This window comes from Schistocerca piceifrons, chromosome X (assembly GCF_021461385.2).
Source record: "Schistocerca piceifrons isolate TAMUIC-IGC-003096 chromosome X, iqSchPice1.1, whole genome shotgun sequence".
Classification (NCBI taxonomy): domain Eukaryota; kingdom Metazoa; phylum Arthropoda; class Insecta; order Orthoptera; family Acrididae; genus Schistocerca; species Schistocerca piceifrons.
Window position 1 is genome coordinate 434,800,406 of NC_060149.1, and position 27,501 is coordinate 434,827,906.

General features: G+C 41.8%; 1 protein-coding gene across 1 annotated transcript in view; it reads left to right on the plus strand.

The window, feature by feature from the left end:
- Positions 1-2,755: 2,755 nt before the first annotated feature.
- LOC124721566 (signal recognition particle 54 kDa protein) overlaps positions 2,756-27,501 on the plus strand; it is a 53,601-nt gene continuing 28,855 nt past the window's right edge. Inside the window, exon 1 of the mRNA XM_047246606.1 lies at positions 2,756-2,959. Within this exon, the coding sequence (XP_047102562.1) occupies positions 2,882-2,959 (78 nt within the window). The 5' untranslated portion in view covers positions 2,756-2,881. The remainder of the gene's footprint in view (positions 2,960-27,501) is intronic.

The window sequence follows — 27,501 nt, forward strand, 5'->3', positions numbered from 1 at the left end:
ATAGAATCTTGTGGTCGTCTGAATCAAATGCCTTAGAAAGATCCAAAAATATGCCTGTGACACACTCATCTTTATCAAGATCATCAAGTACAACTTTTGTGAATTCTACTATGGCTGACTCCAGGTTGTTGCCACTTCGGAAACCAAATTGTGATTCGCTTAAAAGATTGTATTTCTTCAAGTAATTCATTAATCTGTCTTTCATAATTGCTTCTATTATTTTTGAGAATACTGACAGTAGGGAAATGGGCTGGTTATTTTCTATGTCTTCTGTATTACCTTTCTTAAGCAAAGGTACAACTCTTGCGTGTTTCAACTGCTCTGGAAATGTCCCTGATGTGAAGGATTCATTTATTATATTTGTCAAGGGGCCTTGTATAATCCCTATGCATTGTTTCAGTACACACATTGGTACTTCATCTAAGCCTACTGACTTTTTACTTTTTGGTTTTTGAACAGTTTCATTGACTTCATTGTCTGTGGTTGGAAGTAATGTCATTGTATTTAGGTGCAACATTATTTACAGGTGTTGTGTTTGTTTTGGGGAATTTTTGCTGTAACTTCTCTGCTATACTTGAAAAATGCTCGTATAAATAGTTTGGTAAGTGTTGTGGGTCATTTATTACTTTATCCCCCTCCTTTGGCAATGGCCTTGTCGCATTAGATACACCAGTTCCTGCGAGATCACTGAAGTTAAGCGCTGTCGGGCGTCGTCGGAACATGGATGGGTGACCATCCAGGCCGCCATGCACTGTTGCCATTTTTTGGGGTGCACTCAGCCTCGTGATGCCAATTGAGGAGCTACTCGACCGAATAGTAGCGGCTTCAGTCAAGAATACCATCATAACGACTGGGAGAGTGGTGTGCTGACCCCATGCCCCTCCTCTCCACATCCTCCACTGAGGATGACACGGCGGTCGGATGGTCCCGGTAGGCCACTCGTATCCTGAAGACAGAGTGCTTTTTTTTATCCCCCTCCCTTAGCAGTATGTTATTCTGCATTTGTTTGCCTCTCCCCGTTTCCTTTTATATAACATCCCAAACTGCTTTGCTTTTATTCTCTGCATTATATATTATTTTGTCATTAAATTACTTTTTTGCAGCAATCAGCACCTTCCTATAGATCTTTTTGTATCTATGATAGGAATTTAATAATTCTGAATCATTGCATATCTTTTTCATGGTACTGAGGTGTTTAAGTGATTGGGAGGACTTCTTAATGCCTGCTGTTATCCATCTGTTTTTGTGAGCTGTTGATACAGACATGCATACTTTTGGAAATGCCTTTTCAAAGTTCAGTTTAAACAATGTGGAGAATTCAGAGAATTTCATATTCACAATGGTTTCCTCATACACTTCATACCAGCTTTGTTTTTCTAGTTCTTTTGAAAAATCTTTTATTTCGATTTCTGATAGATATCGTTTGTAGGCTTGTAGTTTAGGGAATGATTCGATGCCTGATTTTACTGTTGTTATTTACAGAGATTGTCTGATAGTCCGAGATCTTTTACAGCTACATCACATTTTTCACTGTCCATATTTGTGGCCACATGGTCAATTACTGATGCAGTCGTTGTAGTAATCCTTGTTGCACTATTGACCAATAGAGATATGCCAAAACTTTAAAGGATGTTTATGAAGGTGCTGCTGGATTCATTTATGATATTAGTCTTGCTGTTAATGTCCCCACACAGAATTATGTTGACTTTTGTACCTGAGACTTTATCTAGAATTTCTGTTGATTTATTGAAAAAAGTGTCCACACTACTACTGGGAGATCTATACACACACAAAATGATTAATTTCTTGGCGATATCAAGCCCTGTTAATTCAATAGGTGATATTTCAAAGTGTTTATCTTCACTCACTGTACTGAAGTCATGTCTTGATTTGAACTGTGTTCCTTTTCTGACATAAATGCATGATCCTCCACCCCTTGAAGTAGTTCTGTAGTAGAGTTTGCCTTTTCATATGATGATAATACTACATGTTGGATTTCTGTGTCTCTACACCAGTGTTCAGTAATACAAACTACTGTGCAGTTCAAAGATTGGAGCTCAACTTCTAATAGTTGTATTTTATTTTTTTATTGATTGCGTGTTTTTATGGAGGACTTTTAAGTCTGTGAAATGCCCCATGTTACTCTTTCCAATGGTTTGTTTTTCTTTGTGTCATCTGGTGTATGTGATATTTGAAGTGTTGAAATCTGTTTTGTGGACGATTTTTTAAACTGCTGGAGATACTATTTAGGCATGGGAACCTGTTGTCTGTTCTTAATAGTATACACTGTATTTATAAAAGTAAATTCCAGCAGGGAATATAACACAGAAAACAAGCGAAATGGGAACAAGTAAGCTACATGGGAATAGGAAAGTGTAGCACACGTCTTAGCAGCAAGTTTTAGAACGGTAGACTGATGACCATAGATGTTAAGTCCCATAGCGCTCAGAGCCATTTTAGAACGGTAGATTGGTGGAACACTTGCAGACAGGTGTTCTCTGAAGTCAGTCTCTGAAATATGATCATTTGACGTCTATTTCCAGCCAAAAGCGTCAGTGCAGCCATGCGTTTCGCTGGTGTGAGACACTCTCGTACTCGCAGCACCTCTATTTGTCTCTATCCAGGGTTATTTGTGTTATCAACTAGTGGGGCGATATCTCGCAGGAGATTCGATGTATTACTTGTATGTCATCTCTGTCGTTTTTAAACGTCAGGATGTTGAAGTGCATTTCACGATATCTTCCCGCTGATTGTTTTGCTGTTATGTTACATCTTTGGAAAACACGGCCAGCATCATCTGCTGTCGCACGAGTGTGTCGTTTTGTAGTTGTAGAGTAATAGTGTAAATTTCGGTTTGTGTTGACTTAACAAGAAAGACAAAATGGTTTTAGCAGATCTAGGACGAAAAATCACCTCGGCATTGAGGTCTCTAAGCAATGCCACGGTCATTAATGAAGAGGTAACACTCTTTACTATAAAAACATTCATTGTTGATTAACAGCTGGCACTTTATTTGTGATTTACTGTTGTTTGAAATGACTTGGTTTTCTGCGCTAATAACATTATATAAGAAAATATTAATTAAGACAAGGGTTACGTCACCTGTACGAGTGATCAAATATTTTTGTATTTACTTTGTGGGGGAAAGATTTTCTGAATATACATAATTTTTTCCAATTGCTTGGGCAGACTCAGTCATAGAAGTACTATACCATCTTCATGTTCCTCAGTCTCTTACTTTTAGTTGCTAGAAATGCTGTTGTTTTAGATTCTATCAAACAGCGCAACAAATTCTAGTTATTACTGGAGAGGTGTTCATCTCGAATTAATTGTTGGGGAACCTGTATTGAAATTTTCTGTGTATATACCCACTGCTGCTAATGACTTGAGCGTATCACATAATAATCATAATCTGTGTTGTCAGAATCACCTAACACAGGATTATGATAGAAAAATGTTATATTTTGTAGATTTTTATCACATTTAGTTCTGGATACAACTTTTTCCACTGTTGTTATTTCCTTTCGAAACTTGCCAACAGTCATAACCTGAAAATAAAACACTGAAGTACAGTTTATTTCCTTAAATCACATCAGTCATATGACATCCTATTGAAGCAGCAAATAGTACAGTGTCATTTTTAAAACGGAGATTGCCCAGATATAATCAATAAATACATATGCTCTCTTTGTTTTCAGAGTTTAAAGACCTGTAATCTTCCTCTTAGACTACTGAGATTAGTTGTCATGATATGAAATCTCGTTGCCTGACTCCACTTTTAAGTTTTCACTCGTGTGATTAAGTTTAATGGAGCATTGGCGGGTATTTTGTATGCATACCAACATCTGACAAATCAGTGTTAGTACAGTTTTTTAAGCTAAATGGAAGCTTTCTTAAACTATATGCCTCTCATAAAAGGTAATAATTCATGCTTGTTGCTCTATTCTGTAATTTTCTTCGCAATCTCCAGATAGTCTTCTGAGCTATATCCATTTCTGAAGCCAGCATATTCATTTCCTCATTAAAATCTGATAGTTTTTTTGCTGCAGATGATCATAGTTTATTGACAGGGTGTTAACAGAGCTATAGAAGTTGAATGGTTACTTCATTGTGCTTGTACCAGGTTTTGAGAATGGTCTTCTGAAGAAATTCCTTAAACGAATTTGGAAGTTCCTTTTTTTTAATATTTTCCTTCCAGCTTTAACATTTTATTTTGAAATGCCTTTATTTCTTTGCCCCTTAGCTCATGTCCCATGCTTTACCTGGCATTACTTCTGGAATTTCATTTTATTTATTTATCTACTAACTGTGTGTATGATTCATATCTTGAACCACACAAAGACATAAATAAATTTTAAAATGTTTGTAGGCTACAATTTTATGAGAATTGTTAGTTACTTTGTCACCTGTTATCTTATAAATATAGATACTTCATTCACCTTCGAAAGTCTTTACGTGCAGTTGATCTCTTCAAAGATAATTATTATCTGCGAAAATATATATAATTTATAAAACAAATACTCTCAAAATTGTCACTAAGTTCAAGAAGATAATACAAGGTAGATGCACTGCATAATTAAGTAAATGACTCCAAAAAAAATAATTACATAAAAGATCAACTACAAGATAAATGCTCTATAGAGCATGATGATATGATAAGTGCAAGATGATAGTAAAGTAGTTACACAAAATGGCATATGTGATTACATAATGAAATCGGTTGTTTATTTGTATTTCATTCGCATCAGAAATGTAGGTAATTTGTTACATGCTCTTGAGCAGAGTAAAATCCTTTGTTTTTTCCATTTTACTATTCTAGATTGAGATATATTTATTGGCACTCTGTAGACACTTGGGTAATTTTTTGAAGTGGACAGTGCCAAGGTAATATAGCTGTTAAGAGTCATTGGCAACCTAAAATATTCCATCTTAATTGTATGCCCACTTTTTGTGTTACAGTCATGGGTTTGACCTTAGGTCATTCATACTTAGGTTTTCTAACAAAAAGACAAGGCAGTTGTCGACATAAATGCTAGCTACTGTCATTCTATTTAGTTGTTTGAAATAGTCTTTACATGGCAGTACCTCATCTCCTATCTTCCAAACTTCGCAGAAGCTCTCCTGCGAATCTTGCAGAAGTAGCATTCCTGGAAGAAAGGTCCCGAGTTTGAGTCTTGGTCCGGCACATAGTTGGTCTGCCAGGAAGCTTCATGTCAGCACACACTCCGCTGCAGAGTGAAAATGTCATTCTGGAGTCTGTACATAATTCATATGGTCTTTCTTTTACCATGTAAACACTAATTTTCAGGGACAGATTTACTCCTTAGTAGCATTCCATAACACGTTGGAGTGGGAGAGTGCAAAATATGGATATAATGATAGTTCTTTATTGACAGTGCTCTTCAGCTTGTAGAGTAGATAGATGACAAGTGTTAGTCAACGACATACTTTTCTCTTTCCGTGTGTGGGTATCTCGGATGTTGAAATGTGGTGTCTAGCCGTACAAGTGTTTTTGTCAGAAGCATTTCAGAATAGTTTCATTTGTTTCACTGTATTCTATCATGTTCCCATTATGATTTCCATCAAACTTTGGTGTTGGGTGCCTCTTTGAATTTGTGCTTATTTCCATCTGCTCTCTTGGTACTTGCAACTTCTTTTGGTTTTTGCATAAGTGAAGTTGTTAAACAACAGCTCCTTTCATTTGGTAAGAGTTACTTAGTGCCATCCTCCTGGGATACTGAAAGAAATGTGCTTGAGGCTATATTTTCTAACAGTTGATTGTGCACTACCGCCATAATGCTCTGGACATCAGCTATGTCCCTGTGCCAGTATCCAGGATATTAAGGACCAGTTAAAACAGTTGTAGCCCAGTTTACCTCAGGAGAAGATGCAACGGCTTTATGATACACTTTCCAAAGTAATCAGTGTGTGCATACAGGTCGGAGGGCATACATCATCATACTGATAATAGGCTCATACTGCCAAGTTCTTTGAAATTTATCTGGATTTTGTAATTACTGAAGTTATGTCACATATATTCTCCGCCCCTGGAGTTTCCTTTTGTTTTCTCCTCCCATTCTGGGTGCTTCGTTTTCTTCTTCAAGCAGGGTTGTATTATTCCCTGTAAGTGTTACAGAGATTAGCACAGTGAACTAATTTACAGTTTTTGATGCAAAGCTCCATAGTTCTGAAGGCAAAGGAATAGATGAAATGTAATCATACCACCAAAGTTCCTTCTTAGCTGCCCTTCAAGGTATCTGCTGCTTATTCTCAGCAGATGAATAACTACAGGACATTTATTTATGTATCACACTCTTTGGGATCATGCAAGAGACCATTGATCATTGAACCAATCAGTACAGAGTTTACAGAATGCTGATTAAAAAATTTATAACAGAGCAAGGTGGCACAGTGGTTAGAACACTGGACTCACATTTAGGAGGATGACGGCTCAAATTTGCACCCAGCCACCCTGGTTTAGGTTTTCTGTGATTTCCCTTGATGCTTCCGGCAAATGCCTGGATGGTTCCTTTGAAAGGGCATGGCTGACTTCCTTCTGCATCCTTCCCTAATTTGATGGGACGGATGACCTCCACATCAAAATGATCAATTTGACTGACACTCAGACTAGCTTGGCGACAATAAAATTTAACTTTTGATGTAGTTTTGTATTGGGAACTGTATGCATTGCATTCTGTTCTCTGAAAGCCATTGCAGATGTTATTGACTACCATGTTAGCTGCATCATTTATATTGCATATATTTCACAAAAACAATGGTGTCATTGACAAAGAAGAATTTTTTGTCATCTGTCACATTTAATGGCAGATAATTGATATATATCAAGAAAAGCAATTGACACACATCAAAACTCTGTGGTATCCCCACTTCATGGCATCCTGTCACATTCAAACCTCTTCCCAGTTATATTAGTGTACAATTTTCTGCTTCTTACTTTCTGGATATGAAGTAAACCATTGTTGAGCCTTTCCCCTAATCGTATAATGTTCCAATTTATGCAGAAGTATTGCATGCTTCACCAACGAAATGCTTTAGTTAAAGAAAATACTGTTCTCAACCTATCATTGAGGCCTGATAGTGTGTCTTGTGCAAAAGAATAAACTATGTTTTCTGTACATACCTTTTCCTGAAGCCAAATTGCAAGTCTGACAGCAAACTGTGTGCACTGAGGTATGACATTACTCTCTCATTCATTGCTTTCAAAAAACTTTTCAAAGCAGAGGAAGCAAAAAAATTGTCTGGCAGTGGTCCACATTCCCTTTTTCATCCTGTTTATAAAGTGGTTTCACTGAAGAATATTTCAGTCTTGTCGTAAAATTGACTGTGCCTGAAAGACACATTGCACAGGTGAATGAATACAGAAGTAATGTGTGGTGAGTGGATCTTCATAATCATACTTGAAGTTTCATCGTACCCATGGGGGCCCACTCTTTAATGATGTAATAATGGATTCAATTACATCTTTTATTGTTTCCCATAATAATAATGGATTCAATTACTTCTTTGCTTGTTTCCTGTAACTGCATGTGATGTAGTTCTGTCAGAGCACGAGCTTCTAAGAGTTTGGCATATTTACCTGTACCAATAAATTTTTGATTTAACACGTTGGACAAGATTGATTATTAAATATTTTTCACATTGTTGACGGATCATCAGTAGTTCCATTCTCACACAAGATGGGTATAAAATGCCGAGTACCCACATTCTGCCCTGATACCTCATTCACAGTTGACGATATAGCTTCAATTTTGTTCCGAGAGCTTTTTATTCTCTTCGTATAATGCATTGTTTTAGCCCATTTGATGACATTCCTCAGCATGTGTTGGTATTTTCTCTAGTGAGATTCTATTGCTGGGCTGTGGTGACTGCCCTTCATATTATAATTCAGTCCCTATTTCCTCCTACATGAAATTTTAATGCCATTAGTAATCCAGACCAGTTTTATATTAGTGTTCCTTTTGGTTTCTGTAAAAGTTGTTGAGGCACCTGAAAGGGAAACAGTGGTTGGTAAGATAGTGAGACAAGGTTTTAACCTATCCCTGATGTTGTTCAATCCGTACACTGAGCAAGCAATAAAGGAAACAAAAAAGAAATTTGGAGAAGGAATTAAAGTTGTGGGAGAAGAAATAAAAGCGTAGAGGTTTGCCGATGACGACATAATTCTATCAGAGAAGGCAAAGGACTTGAAAGAGCAGGTTAACAGAATGGACAGCATCTTGAGAGGAGGATATAAGATGAACAATAACAAATGTAAAACAAGGATAACCAAATGCAGTTTTATTAAATCAGGCGATGCTGGAGAATGAGATTAGGAAATGAGACGGTTGGAGTAGTAGATGTGTTTTGATTGGTTGGGTTGTTTGGGGGAAGAGACCAGACAGCAATGTCATCGGTCTCATCAGATTAGGGAAGGACGGGGAAGGAAGTTGGCCGTGCCCTTTCAAAGGAACCATCTCGACATTTGTCTGGAGCGATTTAGGGAAATCATGGAAAACCTAAATCAGGATGGCTGGACGTGGGATTGAACCGTCGTCGTCCTGAATGCGAGTCCAGTGTGTTAGCCACTGTGCCACCTCGCTCGGTGTGTTTTGGTATTTGGACAGTAAAATAAGTGATGATGGTCGAAGTAGAGAGGGTATAAAAGGTGGCCTGGCAATCGCAAGAAAATCTTTTCTGAAGAAGAAAAATTTGTTAACATTGAATATTGATTTAAGTGTTAAGAAGTATTTTCTGATGGGTTTTGTCTGGAGCATTGCCATGTATGGAAGTGAAACATTGATCATTGCCAGTTTTGACAAGAATAAAATAGAAGCTTTTGAAATGTGGTACTAAAGGATAATGTTGAAAATTATATGGATAGATAGCATAAATAATGAGGAGGCACTGAATAGAATTGGGGAGAAAAGAAATTTGTGGCACAACTTGACTGGAAGAAGGGATTAGTTGATAGGACACATTCTGAGCCATCAAGGAATCACCAATTTAGTATTGGAAGGAAATGTGTGTGTTTGACTACATAGGCTTACCAAGTTTTCGGTCTGAAGATCACAACAAAATCAGTACTGCATATCTACCTGCAGTTGTTTTTATATGGAAAGAACTAAAAAAGAATGTGATAAAGGTTTTAAGAAATGTAATATATTTGTTCTTCAAACTGTAGAATTCTTTCCGAGTTGGCCCTTCGATATTGACTTTAAATGTGTGCATTGTAAATTGACTCGTATCTCTAAACCTTTTGTTCACTACTTTAGGATATGATTCTGCCTTGAATCCTTTCTGTATTACAACACGTGCATCATGATCTGATAGGCCAGTGCTTGTTTTTCTCTCACTGACCCCTTCAAGTAATCTATGACCATTTATTTTATTTACCTATTCATCCATCTATCCATCCATCCAGGGATCATTACCCATTAATATAAAATTTGCCATCACAAGACAACAAAAATAATGATCTTCAGTACACATACACACAGAATATTTTAGTATGTTTATGAGGATACGAGAAGTGGTAAGCCATGGTCTTGCTGAAGGAACCTTTCCGGCATTTGCCTGAAATGATTTAGGAAAAACGAAATCAAAATGGCCAGACAGAGCAAACTTAATCCTCTCAAATATGAAATCAGTGTCTTAACAACTGCACTTCCCCCCTGCAGGACTGGGGGTAAGAATAGGTCTGAGGTATTCCTGTCTGTCATAAGAGGTGACTAAAAGGAGTCTCTCACATTTCAGCCTTTATGTGATGTTCACCTGTAGGGTTTGGCCTCCATTCTTCAAATTTTTTCCAAAGAGCAGTTCAATTGGGGAAGGGCACCTTACATGGTGCATAGTGTCCATCGTGCCTTGAGATCTGTTGCCCACTTTCTCGTCGTTGCATTGCAGTCCCGCCCATTCTCCATCTCTTGGGTGAGGAAACCTTCCTGGGTGTGTTTTCCACCACACACTTTGCAGTGTCGCTTTCTGTGCCGACGATGTCCATGGACTTGTTTGCACCTGATATCCAGCATTGTAGTGAGTCTATTGTGGTGGGTCCGTCATGTATCCTATTGGTTGTAGCCCCCTGACAACACAGGGATCGCTCTGCTGAGCCTGCACCATTAACTCCCCACGTATGCCAAGGAGTAGATGTCTGTCACCCTGGGGCATCGGGACTCCCGGCAATGACCATCCTGCCAGGTGGCCTTTGCTGCAGCTGGGTGGCACCCATGGGGAGGGCCCCTGGCCGGAGTGGGTGGCACGTCATCATTTGCTGGTGATCAAACACCAGCAGTCTCTAAGCATTCTAAGTTTCAGTACAATGCAAGGAAATACGACTCCAAATCATTCCCCTCCTGGCCACACCATGGGAGGAATGCCAGGCTGAGGATGGCAGCAAACCTTATTCACCCAGGTACCTCGTATGTACGAGAACTGATGGGGACTCCTTTGTTTCGATGAAGCCACATTTTTTTAGACCATTTAGAGGACAAGTTTGGGGGAGGTGGAGGGCCTGTCCAAAATGCGGTCAGTGTCAGTCTTGATAAAAACAGCATCCTGTGCCCAGCCACGGGCATCACTCGCTTGTCACAAGCTGGGGGATGTTTCCGTTACCATCACACCCCATAAGAGCCTAAATATGGTCCAGGGTATTATATTCCACAGGGACCTTCTTTCGCAGTCTGATGACGAACTGCGCGTCAATTTAGAGCAGCAAGGTGTTCATTTTGTCCAGCACGTCCATCGGCGTCCAAGGGATAACCAAGTTGTGCGTTCATCTTGGCCTTCGAGGGTGACACATTGCCCGAGAAGGCCAAGGTGATGGTCTACCGCTCTGATGTAAAGCCATATATCGCTCCCCCCTATGCAGTGCTTTAAGTGCTGGAAGTTCGGCCATATGTCTTCCCACTGTACTTCCAGTGTCACATGTTGAGATTGTGGACATCCATCACATGCCAATACTCCATGTGCCCTATCTCTCATCTGTGTCAACTGCGGAGAGCATTATTCCCCTTGCTCGCCAGACTGCAGGATTTTACAGTGTGAAAGGAAAATCATGGAATACAAGACCCTGGACAGACTGACCTACACTGAGGCTAAGAGAAAATTTGAGCATCTACATCCTGTGGCTATGACCTCCTCTTACGCCGCCGCTATGAGAACAGTTGTAGCCCCATCCATTCCACAAATTCTGGTCAGCTCTCTGAGCCAGAAGATTACACCTGCTCACTTGATGGTGGGGGGCACTTCCCTCCCTGTTGCTCCTACACCACCTACCTCGGGAGCACTGCCCCCCCCCCTCCCCCCCAACCATTGGGGACGTCAGTCCCCACTTCTCAGCCAGAGAAGTCTTCTTCGGCACCTTTCGCTAGGAAGGGGTCACTCCCTTCCCAGGTTTCTGCTAGTGGGAAAGATGACTCCTGCCAGTGGCTGAAGTGCCCAAAAGTAGCTGGTCGTAGGGCTTCATGATCATCCTCAGACTGAATCAGTCAAGCCCTCCCAGCCAGAGAAACCCAAAGAGCAGTGAGAGAAATCCAAAACCCCCAAGACCAAGGGACTTGCGGTGGCACCCACACCATCACTACGTAGAAGCTTTGATGCTGAGGTAGAGATTCTGGTGTCCGCTGAGGACGTAGATCTCGCCAGACCCTCAGACACCCTGGCTACAGACTGCTCAGGAAATAAATAGGTGGCAGCAGGTGACCTTGGGGCGTAAACTGCCTCATTGAATGTTCCATGCCTTCCCAACCTCACGATTACGTCATCCTCCAGTGGAATTATGGCGGTTTTTTCCAACGCCTGGCTGAACTATGGCAACTGTTAAGTTTTACACCTCCTTTCTGCATTACCCACCAGGAACCCTAGTTCCTAGCAGTGCAGAACCCTGCCCTCTGTGGCTATAAAGGATATTACAGGAACTGTAGTTACAATAATCAAGTGTCAGGTGGCATTAGCATCTGTGTCCTGAACTCAGTATGCAATGAACCTGTGCCTCTTGAAACCCCTCTTGAAGCTATGGCTGCCAGGATAAGGACAACATAGGAAATAACTGTCTGCAACGTATATCTTCCTCCAGATGGTGCAGTACCCCTGCACACATTGGCTGCACTGATTGATCAACTCCCTAAACCTTTCCTACTTTTGGGAGATTTTAATGCTCATAACCCCTTGTGGGGTGGTACCGTGCTTACTGGCCGAGGCAGAGATTTCGAAAATTTACTGTCACAGCTCAACCTCATCCTCTGTGTGCTAAATACAGATGCCCCCAAACATTTCAGTGTGGCACATGGCACATATTCAGCCATTGATCTCTCGGTTTGCAGTCCTGGCCTTCTCCCATCTATCCACTGAAGAGCACATGACGACCTGTGTGGTAGTGACCACTTCCCCATCTTCCTCTCACTGCCCTGGCATCAGGCCCACAGACGCCTGCCCAGATGGGCTTTAAACAGGGCGTACTGGGAAACTTTCACCTCTGCTGTCACCGTTGAATCTTCTCCAATGGTAACATCGATGTGATGGTTGAGCAGGTGACTACAGCTATCGTTTCTGCAGCAGAAAATGCGATCCCTCGCTCTTTAGGGTTCCCCCTGGCAAAAGGCAGTCCCTTGGTGGTCGCCGGAAGTCACTGAAGCAATTAAGAAGCACGGGCGAGCTCTACAGCGGCATAAGAAGCACCATTCCCTGGAGCACCTCATAGCCTTTAAACAGCTCTGTGCCCACATTCGCCATTTTATCAAACGACGGAAGCAGGAGTGTTGGGAGAGATACGTCTCAACCATTGGGTGCCATATGTCACCTTCCCAAGTCGGGGCAAAGATCAAACGTTTTTTTTAGGTAGCAGACCCCAACAAGTGTTCCCGGTGTTAACATAAATGGCGTGTTATCTACCGATAAAACACAATTGCTGAGCACTATGCTCGAGCCTCTGCGTCGGAGAATTACCCCCCCCCCCCCCCCCCCCAGCCTTTCGCACTCTCAAAACAGCGGCTGGAATGGAAACTGATTTTGTTCACTACATGCCATGGTAAATCCTATAATGCCTCATTTACAGAGTGGGAGCTCCTCTGTACCCTGGCACTTTGCCCCGTCACAGCTCCTGGTCCAGATCGGATCCACAGTCAGATGATTAAACATCTCCTTGTCATCTTCAACTGGATCTGGTATGGTGGCATCTTTCCATCGCATTGGCAGGAGAGCACCATCATTCTGGTGCCCAAATCCGGTAAAAACCTGCTTGATGTGGATAGCTATCGGACTATCAGCTTCGCCAACATTCTTTGTAAGCTGCTGGAACGTACGGTGTGTTTGTGATTGGGTTGGGTCCTGGAGTCATGTGGCCTACTCGCTCCGTGTTAGGGCAGCTTCCACCATGGTCACTCTACCACTGATAATCTTGTGTCCCTTGAGTCTGCCATCCGCACAGCCTTTTCCAGATGCCAACACCTGGTTGCCATCTTTTTTGATTTACGAAAAGCATATGACATGACCTGCTGACATCATATCCTTGTTTCATACCAGCACACACTCCACTGCAGAGTGAAAATCTCATTGTGATATCCTTGCCACATTATATGAGTGGGGTCTCCGAGGCCCGTTTCTGATTTTTATCCAGAATTTCCTGTCGCTTCATACTTTCCGTGTCCAAGTTGGTGCCTCCCATAGTTCCATCCATACCTAGGAGAATGGAGTCCCGCAGGGCTCCGTATTGAATGTATCTCTTTTTTTAGTGGCCATTAACGGCCTAGCAGCAGCTGTAGGGCCATCCGTCTCACCTTCTCTGTTTGCGGGTGACTTCTGCATTTCTTACTGCTCCTCCAGTACTGGTGTTGCTGAGCACCGCCTACAGGGAGCCGTTCATAAGGTGCAGTCATAAGCTGTAGCCCACTGCTTCCAGTTTTGAGCCACTAAGTTATGTGTCATTCACTTCTGTCGGCGTCGTACCGTTCATCCGGAACCAGAACTTTATCTTACTGACGATCCACTCACTGTGGTGGAGGCATATCGATTCTTAGGACTGGTTTTCGATGCCTGATTGACTTGGCTACCTCACCTTTGTCAGCTTAAGTGGAAATGCTGGCAGCACCTCAATGCCCTCCGCTGCCTCAGCAACACCAACTGGGGTATATTTCACTCTATGCTGCTGCAGCTCTACAGAGCCCTTGTTCAATCCTGCCTTGACTATGGGAGTGTGGTTTACAGCTTGGCAATGCTCTCAGCGTTGCGTTTACGCAGCGCAGTGCACCACTGTGGCGTTTGCCTAGTGACAGGTTCTTTTAGAACAAGTCCAGTAATCAGTGTCCTTATGGAGGCCGGAGTCCCTCCATTGGCGGTTAGGCGTGCACAACTGTTCGCCAGTTAGGTTGCACATGTTCGTAGTTCTCCTGCACATCCGAATTACTGTCTCCTTTTCCCACCCGTGGCAGCCTGTCTCACAAATCGGTGGCCCAGGTCAGGGCTAATGATTGCGGTTTGCATGCGATCCCTTCAGTGTGAACTGGAGTCCTTCCTTTTACACTTATACTTGAGGTCCATTCATATACACCTCCATGGTGTACACCTAGGCCGCAGTTTTGCCTGGACCTTTCACATGGCCCTAAGGACTCAGTTAAACCTGCAACTCTCCGCTGCCCCTTCCTCTTGATTCTCTGCATGTACCAGGGCCATGAAGTGGTTTACACTGATGGTTCAATGGCCGGTGGTCACATTGGCTTTGCCTATGTTCATGGAGGACATATAGAACAGTATTCCTTGCCCAATGGCTGCAGTGTTTTCACTGCAGAGCTGGCAGCCATTTTGTGCTCTTGAGCACATCCGCTCATGCTCAGGCAAGTCATTTCTCCTGTGTACTGACTCCTTGAGCAGCCTACAAGCGATCGACCAGTGCTACCCTTGTCATCCTTTGGTAGCGACCATCCAGGAGTCCATCTATGCCCTGGAACGGTCCAGTTGTTCAGTGGTGTTCGTCTGGACCACAGGTCACATCAGAATCCCAGGCAACAAACTTTCCGACAGGCTGGCCAAACAGGCTATGTGGAAGCTGCTTCTGGAGATGGGCATCTCGGAACCTGACCTGCATTCTGACTTATGCCGCTGGGTTTTTCGGCTTTGGGAGACGGAACGGCATAACAGTACACACAACAAACTGTGTGTCATAAAGGAGACTACGAATGTGTGGAAGTCTTCCATGTGGGCCTCTGCCAGCTCCACATTGGCCACGCTTGGGCGACCCAAGGTTACCTCCTGTGCCATGAAGACCCGCGTCAGTGTTGATGTGGCATGTGCTTGACAGTGACCCATCTTCTGGTGCACTGTCCCACTTTGGCTGCCCAGTGACGGAATCTTCGGTTTCCGGACTCGTTGCCACTAATTTTATCTGACAACGCCTCATTGGCTGATTTAGTTTTATGTTTTAGTCGTTAAGAGTGGGTTTCATCATTTGATCTTAGTTTTTGCGTGTGCCCTTTGTCCCTCTGTTCCCTCTACCCTACTGCTTTTAGGGTGGAGGCTTTCATGTGTTGCAGAGTGGCTGGCTTCTCCTTTTTATTCTCGTGGTCTGCCAGCCATAGTCATCTGCTTTGTTGTTTTACTCTTTTCATCCCATTTCTTGCATTTCTGTGATTTTCTTGTCCCCCTTTGTCCGTTTCCACATTTGTTGCCCTTCATCGTTCTTGTGATTTTTCCTTTCATTCCATTTTGTGTGTTCAGTCTCATTTGTTTTATTCTCACACTTGTGGCATTGTTTTCTTCGGGACAAGGGACTGGTGACCTCGTAGTTTGGTCCCTTCCCCTATCTTGTAAACCAACTAACCAATCAAATGCACTGCCTTATTTGGCTGCTTCCTGGGCCACCCACATGTTGCTAAGGTTGCTTTGAGTATGTTGTAGAAGTTTTGCTGGGAAGCCCTTACAAATTCTCCATACAGTCCTGCTCTCTTCTTATGCAATTTACATATTTTTAGGGCCCTGAAGAAAAATGTTTATGTAGAACGAATAGGTGAACACCTAGGTGGAATCATAGTTCTGTAGGCAACCAAAACTTCTTTCCATGAAGGCATTGACAATATTACCTCACATTGGGATAAATGTATGACATTTACAGCAGCTGCTTTTGAAACAATAAACAGTTTACTTACTTTTTTCCATCTGTCTCATTTTCATTTCACTGCCCCTTGTATTTTAGTAATTTTTTTCATCTCATTGAGCAGATTGTTATATAATTTTGTTCCCTGTTAGAAAATGCAATTTTGAGTTTTCCCCCCCTTGGTAAATGCTAGTTCAAACTAGCTTTTGTTAAATGTTTGTTTATAGAACTATTGCTGAAGTACTTACAATGTTTTCCCTCTCACACACAACATATTGATAAATGCACTCACTTGATGCATTAAGAATACCCAGTTTTTTAAACCGTTCTTTACAGTAAGCCTGACTCCTACTTTTGGTTACTAATCTTGTGGCCCTTACCTGAAGTTAGAGAACTTCGTCCATGTTTTGCACCTTTGACCCCCAGAAAAGAATCCCATGGTTAAGAATTGAGGGCTTGGGGCACACCTATGTGTATGTGTTAATAAAAATGTATGCTCTACAGTACTGCTGTTTCCCTGAACATTTGTTGGAAAATATGTACCAGTTTGTAAGATTCAAGTAAATCCATCAACATTCTCTTCTCTGGGGAATCAGTCAGAAAGTTTATTTTGAAATCCTGATCCAAAATCAAGCTAGTGTCTCTCTTAAGAAGCAAGCTTAGCATAGCATCTAGTCTGGTGAGGAAAACCATGCAGTGTGAACTGGGGGCTCTGTAGAGGCCTACAATGAAAATTCCCCCCCCCCCCCCTTGAAAATTCAGACTCCTCTGCACAACCTTCAAAAATTTGGTATTTAAAATATTTCGACATGTCAGCTCTTTTGAATGAAACATTTTACTTAGCACAAATAGCCACTCCTTCTTTCTGCAATGAACTCCTTGTATAGAAATTGAGTAAGATGTACACATCAAAGGAAGCCTTAATAATTTTTTAGCTGTGTGGATAGTGATGTGAGGTACTGATAATGTCAGTGTCAAGATCTGATAGCAGTTCACCTATTGTAACTTTAATTTCCCTGATATTTTGAGGAAACAAGCATACTGCACTTTCTGATCTGCATTCCTCATTGATTGCACCAACTTCCAGCATTAAAGTAGCCATTATCAATCATGGATACCCCCTACCTGCCTCTATTCTAAAAAAAAAATTGAGCTTGTCTCCCATGTCTACCTTTGGAGCTGGGAGATCTCATTCTGCTGGGTACTATAGTATGCAGGAATTCTGGGAAATCGAGCAATAAATGGAACCATTAAGTGTGTCTACATTAATAAAACAATGTCAGAATGTGTCATCCCCTTAGATGCTCTCACATTTATTGTTAAAACACAGAACCATGTGTGAGTGTGAAGAAAATTGGCTGATGTTAACAGTCCATTGAAGCCAACTTCTATGAAATTTCTCCATCCTGCTGCTTAACTGAGATGCTGCTTCTAAATGCACATCTCAGTAGGATGCAAGCACACAATTTGAACTCTTTATTTTAGCAGAAATGAAAGAAATGTTGTATGCATTTTAATATTTTGTGTTTTGTCAGATATCTTCCTTCCTAGTTTGGTGGGTAAAAAATTTTAGCGTGTTCTCAAGGTAATAAGCTTGTCCATTTATTTTGTAACTTATCATCCAGCCACATTCCATAAAATGTTTTAACCCTTATTCAGATGGCTATTCGTATTTTAAAACTATGTCTGCTTGTGTCTGTATGTGTGGATGGATATGTGTGTGTGTGCGAGTGTATACCTGTCCTTTTTTTCCCCCTAAGGTAAGTCTTTCCGCTCCCGGGATTGGAATGACTCCTTACCCTCTCCCTTAAAACCCACTTCCTTTCGTCTTTCCCTCTCCTTCCCTCTTTCCTGATGAGGCAACAGTTTGTTGCGAAAGCTTGAATTCTGTGTGTATGTTTGTGTTTGTTTGTGTGTGTATCGACCTGCCAGCGCTTTCGTTCGGTAAGTCACCTCATCTTTGTTTTTATATAAAACATATACTTTGTTAGAGTTTATGCAACTCATAGTGCCTGTGTAAACACAAGAGACCATGGAGGTGTGTGTGGTTTTGGGTATTAGGCGGGTGTTCAGAATTAAAGCAACAAACTGCTATTTCCCCATCCTGCGTCTAATTCTCAATATAATCATATAAATTGTCAACAGGTGTCATTACAACAGTGTTCTGCATGGAAGATGGCATTCCAATCAACAGACAACCATGACAGCAATGACAGTCAGGGCACGTATCAAGCGGGGTAGTGTTTGCAGAGTAGTCCCACCCACAGTTGCTGTGCAACGTCACAGACGGTGCAGTATGGCACAGAGAATACTCCTACAGTCCCTCTGCTGTGGAGGGCCATCCGAAGAGTGGAAGCAGGAGAGTCGCAAACTTAATGTGAGTCATTCTGTTGTTTCTCGGATGAAGCAACAGTTTATAGAGACCAAAACTGTATCCCAGAGACCAGGACAGGGCCAACATCATGTGACATCAGAAAGAGCGGACCATTATTGGTCTGTAGGGGCACGACAGTACCACCTTAATACTGCACTGCAACTGGCATCTGACCTTGCAGTATCCCGTGGACATATTGTATTGGAGCAAATGGTCTACAGAAGGCTTCAGCAGAGTGGCCTTTATTGTTGGAGACCTGCTGTCTGTTTACATCTGGTGTCTCTTCACTGAAGGGAACATCGAAATTGAAGACGTCAACATGCCACCTGGATGGTCAAATGGTGGGTCGATGTTGTTTAGACAGATGAGTCCTGATGTGGTCTGGAGAGCGATTCTTGGCGGAATTGTGTGGGCAGGGTTGACCACTCAAACACCTCTTCATGGAATTGTATGGGTGAATCAGCAAGATTTAACTGCTGTCAGGTACCATGAGGAGGTCTTTGGGATCTCATGCATGGTTGTTGTGAGAAGTGCTGCAAAGGAATGTTGAACATTATGGGAGCAGTGGTATTGGCTTAACTGCCTATATCATGAAGAAGGTACAACTAATGAGGGGAATGGGGGTTGGGGGAGGGGGGTGTGAATCACTTCAACCTCAAGGTGAGTTGTGTGCCATGAGGTGGATATTTCTTAAGTCAGAACAGTTGTTAGCAGACAAACTCGAGGTCATTTGTTGCATCACAGCTGTATCAGGCTTACTCAGTCTACAGGGCTCTGTAAAGTAGGGGGTGGGGGGGGGGGGTAAAAAAAAACCCTCAGCAGAGAATGAGGAACATTGGTTAGTGCTAATACACAACCAATTATGACAACAAGTAAAAACTATTCTACAAAGCAGTTATTATTAATTGTAGCAAGATATGGCAATGTCTCAGACTATATTTTTTGAAACAGTAATGTCTGAAAGGGCCATTGGCTTCACCAAAAAGAAAAATGTAGAATAAGTATTCAACATTCGTAGTTTGTACTAGGGTATTGTAACATGCAAACATCTGATGCGCATCCCAGTATCAGGCATGAAGGAGTAGTGCCTAGCAGAAAGTGTTTCAAATATATTCAATGTCAGGAAGAGAGAAAATGGAGTGTCACAAAGAAGTTAGTTTTCTTCTTTTCTTTTACACGCAGACATTATTTTAAATTGGTATTTAAAGGTAAGGTCCTGTATTCCAATTCCCATGTGTAACTATAATTCTCAAGAGTTTGGAGAGTATATTATTACATGTCGAGACAAAGCAAGATGCGAAAAATGTGTACCAGATCTGGTAAGCATTTGACGTGAAGCTGTATTATGATTGCTGAAGAAAATCATATATTTTATTGTGAACCAAGAAAGTGAATACCACCCTAGTCTTTTGTATGTCATTTGCCTGAGCCTCCAAGAAAAATATAAAGTTGCATGGAGTCACAAGGACACATGATGGTACTGCATTGTGTACCCTGTGCACTTCCAAAGTAATATCCACTTCCAACATGATTAAAGCAGATGCCACCAGTGAATGAAAAGGCAGTTCCAAGTATAAAAATATACAGTTTCGCGAAGAGCCTTTATAAAATGCAAATAATGAATATCCATTGTTAACTACACCACATTCTCCAAGAAAAGAAAAGAGAGCAGGGAATGCAAAACTTGCATTAAGAAGACAAATCCTTAAAATGTCAAAAGTTGAATCTCGTACACCAGGTGGAGATGGCTGTGAAATAGCGCTCGACACACAGATCAAGAATAATAATGTCCTATGGCATCTCCTTTCGTCTTCATCATCACTCGGGTAGAAAGATAAGATCAAACTAGCCACTGAAATACCTCTCTAATTCAGTGGAATATGAAGGTATCCAAGCTTCTTGTGGAAGAATTGAAGCTTCTTGCACATGCTTGTGTCCTACAGGAGATACATTTTAAAGACATTGACATACCTGTGCTGAAGAACTACAATCTACATAAAAGGCACGAACTTGTTGAAGACAGAGCCAAATGTCTGTGTACAGTTGGCTGTGTTTTCAAATGTTTACTACTCCTTACTGATCCAGCTTACTTGTTTCTTACTGTTTTCAACAGAATCTGCACCTACACACATACTCTGGAAGCCACAGTATGGTGCATGGCGGAGTGTACCCTGTACCACTACTAGTCATTTCCTTTCCTACACCTCTCGCAAATAGGGTGAGGGAAAAACAACTGTCTGTATGCCTGCATATGAGCCCTAATTTCTCATATCGTATCTTCATGGTCTGTACGCTAAATGTTTGTTGGCGGCAGTAGAATCAGTCTGCAGTCAGCTTCAAATTCCATGTCTTTAAATTTTCTCAATAGGGTTCCTTGAATAGATCATGCCTTTCCTCAGGGGTTCCTTTTGAGTTCCCAAAATATCTCCGTAATGCTTGGATGTTGTTTGAACCTTCTCCTTTACAGATAAACTACACTTTCCCAAAATTCTCCAAATAAACCGAAGTCGACCATCCGCCTTCTCTGCCACAATCCTCACATGCTCGTTTCATTTTATATCCCTTTGCATTGTTACACTCAGATACTTAAACGATGTGACATGTGTGAAGCACGACACTACTAATGCTGTATTCAAACAGTTTACGGATTTGTTCTTCCCACTCATCTGCATTAACATACATTTTTCTACATTTAGAGTTAACTGTCATTCATCACAGCAATTAGAAATTTTGTCTAAGTCATCTTGTCTCCTCCTACAGCCACTCAATGACAGTACCTTCCCTTACATCACAGCATCATCAACAAACAACTTCAGATTGCTGCTCACACTGTCCACCAGATAATTTATATAAATAGAAAATAACAGTGGTGCTATCACACTTCCCTGGGACTTTCCTGACGATACCCATGTCACTGATGATGAACACTCACCATCAAGATCAATCCATTACTTAAGAAGTCTCTGAGCCACTCACATAGGTGGGAACCTATTCCATATGCTCGTACCTTCGTTAACAGTCTACAGTGGGGCACCATGTCAGATGCTTTATAGAAATCTAGAAATATGGAATCTGCCTGTTGTCCTTCATCCATAGTTCACTCTACATCATGTGAGAGAAGGACAAGCTGAGTTTCGTACAAGAAATGCTTTCTAAAATGGCACTGATTCATGGACAGAATCTTTTTGGTCTCCAGGAAATCTATTTTCTTCGAATTTGGAATATGTTCAAAAATTCTGCAACAAACAAATGTTAAGGATATTAGTTTGTAATCTTGCGGATCCGTTCTTTTATCCTTCTTGTATACAGGAGTCACCGATGTTTTTTTCCAGTTACATGGGACTTTGCACTGGACGAAAGATTCATGATAAGTGCAAGATAAGTACGGAGCCAATGCCATAGAGTACTCTTTGTAAAACTGAATTGGGATTCTGTCCAGACCTGGAGACTTAAGTTTCCAACTCTTTCAGTTGTTTCTCTATGACATGGATGCTCTATTACTATGTCGTCCACACGGGAGTCTGTGCAGTTGTCAAATGATAGTATATTTGTATGATTCTCCTGTGTTAATTATTTCTTAAACGTTAGGTTTAAAACATTTTCCGCTGAAAAAATGGTTTGTTCTTTGTACCTGCCACATGCCACTGTAGACCTAGAGGCTCGTAGAGACTGTTGTAGACAATTCCCTAACCCAATCAACATCCTCAAAGAATTCAATGTACATAATTTGATATGGGGCTCTATGAACATCTCAAGTGGTCAAATTATAGAGGACCTCATCCAAACTAAAGAAATTTGTTATGGGTGAAGGTTGCAAAGTAGTTAGCAAACTGAGTTCGTGTAGGTAGGTAGGTAATGTTTACTAGACACAATTCTCATATTTTTGTTTGTATCAGAAAGTAAATCGATTTTGTGACATTTTGTAAGTTCCTAACCAGGAGCAAATTATTTAGTCTCACCTGTGTACTTTGGTAATTTTGTTTTTTAATCTCTACATGTTAATCTAATTTATTAGACACAGTCCTTTCGTTTTTGGCAGTATGTACAGTAGAGTTCCACACTGCATGTTGGTAGTTCTTTGTTTGTCCGTGTAGTGTAGTTTTCCATGGTCTTTAGTATGGATAGGGACTGTGATTGCTGTGTGCAGATGTGAGCCCCGTCAGTAACACTTTGCTCTCAGCTCCAGGCTGTGTGTTGCCTTTGGTTACACAGCTTGAGGCTGCAGTAGATGGGCATTGCTGTTGTGGGATGGCAGTGGGGATCCAACAGACATCCAGCATGACTCACGAGTCCAACGATTGGTCTGCACCAGTGGCCAACCCAGTTACTGCTTGCATTGAGGTTGACTCCTCACCCGTGGTTGAGTGGGAGGTTGCCTAGAGGCGTGGGAAGCAGCGAAAGACTTCCCAGGGGGTCGAACCTAAGGCCTCCCCAGTCAGTCTGACCAACAGGCTCCAGATGCTATCTGTGGCTAGATGCAGTCACTTCTCCTATTTCAGAGGAAACTTCTCAGCCTGCAAGACCCGGGCAGTCACAGACGGTGGGATTATTGGTAGCTGTGAGCTCCAGTGTTAGATATGTTATGGAGCCCCTTAGGGATATGGCTGCTAAGGAGGGTTAGAAAGCCAGTGTGCACTCCATGTGCATACACCACCCGTGGAGTCATTCCAGATATGGAAAGAGTGTTCCGGATGAAGAACACGGGGTGCAGCCAACTGCAGATGGTGGCTCACTTTGGTACCAATGATGTGTGTCACTTTGGATTGGAAGAGATTCTCCCTGCTTTTTGAGCAGCTATCAGAAGTGGTAAGGGTTGCCAGTCTTGTTTGCAAGATGAAAGCAGAGCTCCCCATTTGCAGTGTAGTCAACAGGGCCAATTGCGGACCTGGACCTCTGGTACAGAACAAAATGTAAGATCTGAATCAGAGGCTCTGGCAACTCTGCGACCATGTAGGTTGCAGATTCCTCAACTTGCACCATAGGGTGGTGGGGTTTTGGGTTCCACTAAATAGGGCAGGAGTCCATTACATGCAGGAGGCAACTACATGTGTAGCGGGGACTGTGTGGCATGGACTCGGCAGTGTTTTAGGTTAGAGGGTCTTGGGGAAACAAAAAAAAAAGGCTTCAGTCTCAAAGGGTGCAGTTTGAACCCAGGAATAACATTTATCTAGGATCAGTTGGTATAACAGCAGTAAATTGTCGTAGCTGTGTTGGAAGAGCACCAGAGCTCCAAGCACTAATGGAAAGCATCGTTATAGGCACTGACAGTTGGCTGAAGCTGGAGATAAGTTCAGCCAAAATTTTTGCAAAGGACCTAATGATGATAAAAAACAGTAGGCTAAACACACTTGACTCCTGTGTTTTAGTTGGGTTAGAGGTCATTCTTGGCAACTGGAATAAAATAATAATTGGATCCTTTTACCGAGCTCCCAACTCAGGTGATAACACACTTTACCTCGTAGCAACAAATAATCCTGAGCTAATAATGAGCATCAAAATGTATACAGGGATTAGTGAACACAGGGTTGTTGTAGTGATACTGAATACCATAACACCCAAATCCTCCAAAAATAAACAAAAAATATATCTATTCAAAAAAGGAGGTAAAAATCCACTTGACAACTTCCTGAGAGACAATCTCCACTCCTTCCATATTAACCATGTAAATGTGGAACAAATTGGCTTAAATTCAAAGAAACGGTATTGACAACAATTGAGAAATTTATACCAAATATATTAACAAATGACAGAGCTGATCCCCATGGTACACAAAACAGGTCAGAACACAGTTGAAAAAACAACCAAAAAAGCATGCCAAATTTAAACAACCAAGATTGGCCATCTTTTATATAATCTCGAAATGTAGCATGGACTTCAATGTGAGGTGCTTATAGTAGTTTCTACAATGAAACCTTATCTCAAAACGTGGCAAAAAAGTCGGACAAATTCTGCTCGCATGTAAAGTATGCTAGTGCCAAGAGACAGTCAATGCCTTCTCTGCATGACAGTAATGGAAATGCTATCGATGACAGTGCTCCTAAACAAGAGTTACTAAACACAGCTTTCTGAAATTCCTTCATCAAAGATGAAGTAACTATTCTGGAATTCAAATCAAGAACAGCTTCCAACATGAATAACTTAGATGTCCTTGGAGTAGTGAAGCAACGTAAATAACTTAATAGAAGCAAGTCTTCTGGTCCAGACAGTATAGCAATAAGGTTCCTCTCAGAGTATGCTGATACAACAGTTCCATACTTCTAAGAATCAGATACAGCCGCTCGCTCAATGAAAGATCCGTACCCAAAAACATGAAAGTTGTGCAGGTCACACCGGTATTCAAGAAAGTCAATGGTTAATCCACTAACATACAGGCCCATATCATTAATGTCGATATGCAGCAGGATTTTGGAACATATATTGCATTCAAATATTATGTATTACCTCAAAGAGAATGGTATGTTGACACACAGTCAACACAGATTTAGAAAACATTGTTCTTGTGAAACACAACTAGCTCTTTACTCACACGAAGTGTTGAGTGCTATTGACAAGGGATATCAAATTGATTCTGTATTTCTAGATTTCCGGAAGGCTTTTGACACCATCCCTCACATGCAGCTTGTAATCAGATTGCATGCTTATGGAATATTGTCTCAGTTACGTGACTGGATTCATGATTTCCTGTCAGAGAGGTCACAGTTCATAGTAATTGACAGAAAATCATCAAGTAAAACAGAAGTGATTTCTGGTGTTCCCCAGCATAGTGTTGTAGATCCTCTGCTGTTCTTTACTTATATAAATGACTTAGGAGACAATCTGAGCAGCAGTCTTAGGTTGTTTGCAGATGGACTGTCATTTACCATCTAGTAAAGTTATCAGAGGATCAAAACAAATTGCAAAATTATTTAGAAAACATATCTGTATGATGCAAAAATTGGCAATTGACACTACATAATGAAAAGTGTGATGTGATCCACAAGAGTGCTTGAAAGGAAGCTGTTAAACTTCGGTTACATGATAAATCAATCATATATGAAGGCTGTAAATTCAAGTAAATAACTCGGAATTACAATTATGAACTACTTAAATTGGAAAGTACACATAGAAATTGTTGTGAGGGAAGGTGAACCAAAGACTGGGTTTTACTGGCAGAACATCTAGAAGATCAACAGATCTACTAAAGAGACTGCCTACCCTACACTTGCCCGTCATCTTTTGGAGTACTGCTTCATGGTGTGGGATCTTCGCCAGATAGGGTTGACCGAGTACAAATCTTTAACATATTGCAGCCCGTCAGCAACTGTGAAATGTACAGAAAAAAACCATTTTTTCAGCCTTCAGTTGACCAAGTACATTGGGAAAGTTCAAAGGAGGACAGCATATTTCGTGTTATCGAGAAATAGGGGAGAGTGTGTCATGGACATGGTACAGGATTTGGGGTGGACATAATTAAAACAAAAGTTTTTCTCTTTGCAGAGGAATCTTCTCACAAAATTTCAATCACCAACTTTCTCCTCTGAATGTGAAAATATTTTGTTGATGCTGACATACATAGGGAGAAATGATCATAATAATAAAATAAGGGAAATCAACAATCAGACAGAAAGATATCAGTGTTTATTTTTTCTGTGCACTGTTTGAGAGTGGAATAATTGGAATTATTTTGAAGATGGTTCGATGAATGCTCTTCCAGGCACTTAAGTATGATTCACAGAGAATCCCTGTAGATGTATACTATGTGATCAAAAGTATCCAGACACCTGGCTGAAAATAACTTAAAAGTTCGTGGCGCCCTCCATCGGTAATGCTGGAATTCAGTATGGTGTTGACCCACACTTAGCCTTGATGACAGCTTCCATTCTTGCAGGCATATATTCAATCAGGTGCTGGAAGGTTTCTTGGGGAATGGCAGCCTATTCTTCAGGGAGTGGTGCACTGAGGAGAGTTACCAATGTCGGTCAGTGAGGCATGGCACAAAGTCAGTGTTCCAAAACATCCCAAATATGTTCTATAGGATTCAGGTCAGGACTCTGTGCAGGCTAGTCCATTACAGGTGTTGTAATTGCGACCAGGACTGTCGTGGGGTAGCACTGGCGAAAGGCGCGGCGGGACCCGCAGAGAGGCCCGCGAACAACAACACAACGGAAAAGAACGGACACAACCAACGTAGGAGAGAACGAATATGACAAGACCGAACAACAGAGTCACAAGGAAACAAACTCGTACACGAAGCAGGAAGAAAGCAGTCTAGCGCAAGCGAGGTGCAAACCGACGTAAGCGAGATAAGACTGACTTGATGTGCGAGTGGCCGGTGCTTAAGTACGCTCTTGGGGGCGGCGCTATTGGCCGCTGGGACCACGTGTTCCACTGGTGGTGCCCCCACACTAAAAGCAGGCCAGGAGGTGCGCGCCGCCACAGCTTATGGTGCAGCGACCTCTATGGGTCTTCGACGTCCATGACGTCTGGCGCGGATCCAAATTCCGCGGCGCGCGGTACCAGAACAGGGATATTACTATTGTGTACCACTCTGCCACAGGCTGTGCATTATGAACAGGTGCTCGATCATGTTGAAAGGTGCAGTCGCCATCCCTGAATTGCTCTTCAACAGTGGGAAGCAAGAAGGTGCTTAAAACATCAATGTAGGCCTGTGCTGTGCTCTTGCCTTGCAAAACAACAAGGGGTGCAAGCCCCCTCCATGAAAAACATGACCATACCGTAACACCACTACCTCCGAATTTTACTGTTGGCACTACACATGCTGGCAGATGACATTCACCGGGCATTTGCCATACTCACATCGTGCCATTGAGTTGCCACATTGTGTACCGCGATTCGTCAATCCGCACAATGTTTTTTCACTGTTCAATCATCCAAAGTTTATGCTCCTTACACCAAGCAAGGCGACTTTTGGCATTTACCAGCACGATGTGTGGCTTATGAGCAGCTGCTTGATCATGAAAACCAAGTTTTCTCACCTGCCGCCTAAATATAATAGTATTTGCAGTGGATCCTGATGCAGTTCGGAATTCCAGTGTGATGGTCTGAA